The sequence below is a fragment of the Chaetura pelagica genome, unplaced genomic scaffold, assembly GCF_000747805.2.
Source record: "Chaetura pelagica isolate M959 unplaced genomic scaffold, ChaPel_1.0 scaffold232, whole genome shotgun sequence".
Lineage (NCBI taxonomy): Eukaryota > Metazoa > Chordata > Aves > Apodiformes > Apodidae > Chaetura > Chaetura pelagica.
The window spans coordinates 1,548,178-1,551,533 of NW_009952441.1; the positions used below are offsets into that span (position 1 = coordinate 1,548,178).

General features: G+C 43.3%; 1 protein-coding gene across 1 annotated transcript in view; it reads left to right on the forward strand.

Annotated features, from left to right (window-relative positions):
* Window positions 1–1,787, forward strand: part of ADAMTSL1 (ADAMTS-like 1) — a 124,977-nt gene extending 123,190 nt beyond the window's left edge. Inside the window, exons 23-24 of the mRNA XM_010008480.1 lie at window positions 8–86; window positions 1,681–1,787. Of these exons, the coding sequence (XP_010006782.1) occupies window positions 8–86; window positions 1,681–1,787 (186 nt within the window). The remainder of the gene's footprint in view (window positions 1–7; window positions 87–1,680) is intronic.
* The last annotated feature ends 1,569 nt before the right edge of the window (window positions 1,788–3,356 follow it).

Sequence of the window (3,356 nt, forward strand, 5' to 3'; positions counted from 1 at the left end):
AAACAAGCCGGTGCTGGAGCACCACTGCTCCTGGAGGCCACGGCCGGCCAACTGGCAGCGCTGCAACATCACCCCCTGTGAAAACAGTACGTTGCTGGGGCAGGGGGTGCTGGGGTGCGGGGTGAGGAGAGGAGGCACAGCAGTCTGTCAGAAGTGCAGCTCTGGACCTTGCAGCTGGGCATCCCGGGGAGCCTTCAACCTGAACATGCGCCAAGTGTGGTGTCCAAAACTCAGTGCCCCAGGAAGAATGGTTCCTCTTGGGATTTGTTGGTAATTACATTAGCTGGGATGGTGTCCCCTCGCTAATAGTGTGTGAAACAGCTGATGCGGTCTTTACTTTCCATTAATGGTATAGATAGGAAGAAAAATGTGAATCACAGACTGCTGGCTACGATTATAATACACTAAGTCTAAATTGAATGAGTGGGTTGATGATAGGAATTCCTGAAGTGGAGGCTGCTTGCTTTCAGGTTACAAGCAACTAATTGGGCCAGCCAATGGACTAGGGAAGTTTCAAATACTTACCAAAAAAAAAAAAAAAAAAAAAAAGAAAGAAAAAATTGTATTCCTCTTTGGAAATGATTCCCCACTATGGAAATGTCTGCATGGGAAACATCAGGCTGCAAAAGTTTAAATCACTATCTTTTCTTTTGCCTCAGCTCTCACTTGACATGCAGATTTTGATGGGCAGATCCCATCCACTAGCACACAAGAGCGTTTCTGTGCAATCATTGCAGAAGCAGCAGCAGAACCTGTCTATGCTTGCCTACAGCTGTGCCAACTCTGACACTCTCTCTTGGTAGATGCAAAGCAGACTTCATAGGTCCAAACCCATGAGCCATGTTCAGAGTGCCCTAGTAGAAGTGAAAGGGTTGAGGGAGCTTACAGGTACCAAGCAAGACTTTTGCCATCCCTCCACCTCTTCCTGCCATATAGAAGTGTCCCATGTCTAGACAACAGTGGAGTTATTTGGCACAGATATTACTGGAGAGGGCAGTACTACTGCTCTGTGAGGATTCCCTTTCCAGCCTTAGGGTGGGAAGTAGGAGCCTCTCAAGCCGCAACACATCCAAGATCTTGCAGGAATACTGGACAGTTTTCCTTCTGGAGCGCAAAAGCAGGAGGCTGTGGGCTGTTAAAACTGTCCAAAAGATACCAGGACTTAAGTACTAGGGAAGTTCTAAAAGTGTCTTCTTACTTTTCACCCCAGACTGTTCTGCAGCACACATGTGAAAAGCAGAACACAGAACCACATTGCTGAATTGGCTCTCTCACACGCTCTCCCTTCAACACAAAAGGTTGGCCAAAGTGCCTTCAAGCCACTCTGTTGAAATAACTTCCTAGTTTTATTTACTACTTCATCTTTGATTTAACAACTGTTATGAAACTCTTAGACCCTGCCTAAAATTCTAGAAGATGACAATCTGACAGTGGTGAAGCACCCTCAGAAGCCTCATCCCCAGGCTCTGAAAGCAAATTCTGCCCCACCACATTTTTCCTTTGAGCCTTTGCCTTCCTGAAGTTCCCACTCACACTCTGGATCAAGTGAAGCTCATGCTTGTAGTAAGGTCACCCAACCAAAACTGTCCTGGTCTCCCTCTAGGGCACCACATTAAATGTTGTCAGGTTAGAAATTCTTTTTTCTTTGCTTCATCACCATTTTTATTTCTCCTTTGGCAGTGGAGTGCAGAGACACCACAAGGTACTGTGAGAAAGTGAAGCAGCTCAAACTCTGCCAGCTCACCCAGTTCAAGTCACGCTGCTGTGGGACTTGTGGAAAAGCTTGAGGGCAAGAGCAGTGAAAATGGAGGAACAAGGGGATCACAGCCTGTGCTTCAATGAGGCAAGGACTTTTACAGACAATAGAAATGGAATGGAATTCTTTTTTTCATTTTATTTATTTATTTCCCTTTTTTTTTTTTTTTTTTTTAAAGAAAACCTTTTACCAAATGATTGTTGTAAAGGGACTTGTCAAGTTTTCCCTTCTATGAATGTGGGAGACAGAACACAGCAAAACATGGTGATGAGGGTAAACTGCAAAGAGTCAGGGAGACCCATATCACCAGCATGGGCCTGAGAGAAGTACAGCTGCCCGATAATCCATGTACATGCCTGGGGACAAACCAACAGACAGATGGGGAAGTGGATCTGAGATAAAGTCTATCATTATGTTGGACCACCATAATATGAAACAAATAACCATACATTCAGCTATGCAGTATACCAGTAATTCATCTATCTTAGACTACTTTGAGAATATAAGCATATGATTTTGCTTTATAAACCTATTTGTTACATCTATTACTAGTTTCCTTTTTTTTTTTCTTTCTAAGCTCTTCTCTCCTTCTTACACCAGGCCTTAAATTTTTTTCAGTGTGAGATCTTTGTGATCTTTGAGGCCTTGGTGCCAGGAGAAGCTGAACAATGGTATGTATGTAAAGTGAGTGAGTCTAAAGCGAACCTGAAAGTGTTACCAGGTTGTGCTTGTGAATGAGAACAGGGGATAAGAAGGTTGCTCTTAGCACAGAGATGAGGTGATGATGTCAATTGTTACCCAGGAGAAGAAGAAAAAATAAGATCTGCTATTGACAGACTGTAGTATGAGAATGCAAATGCTGTCCTGTAGAGAGCACAAGGAGGAAAAATAGTAGTTGTCTGTGGTAAGAGGAGCTACCTCACAAACTCCATTCTATTCAGAAAAAAAGTGAGTACCGGTCTGCAGAGTTCAGGTGCTTTCAGACGTAGGGTTTTGGAAAGTAACTTGAGGAAGTGGGTTTTAAATCCTCTTAATGTGAACTTTCTCCTGGCAGTCAAGCTTTTTGGACAAGTAGTAGAAAAGATCTGTGATCTCATTTCTTGAGGTTATTCCTTAAGAAACAGAATGGATTCAGCCTCAGCCCCAGAGGGCTAAAGCAAATTATTTTTAACAAACTTGCTCATCTCTACTTGTCTCCCACAACAAAAGAGGTGCTATAAAGCAGAGCATTTTTAAGCCCATGAATAATGCTCTGAAGATAGGATGTAAAAGGTGATGATCAAACACTATACCCACAGCATTGTTTTGTATGCCATCTGTGAGTCTTTTTCCCTGGCCAGCTGCAGTGGTTATTCAGCCAGCAAAGACCTTTGTCCTTTCAGTTCCTGGACACTCACTGCTTTGCTCAGAATATGGCCCCAAAATTAAAGAAAATGTGCAAAGTAGAGAATCTGAGCATCGTGAATTTTTAAAGGAGAGCTGTCTGGATCTGAGGTTTTGGTTCAAGATTATCTCTAAATTAAAAGCTTGGCTGTGCCTTTCTGGTCACTCCCAGTGGGGCTCATGCCTTGTGGTTTGTTAATTAAATGCTTATCCAGGG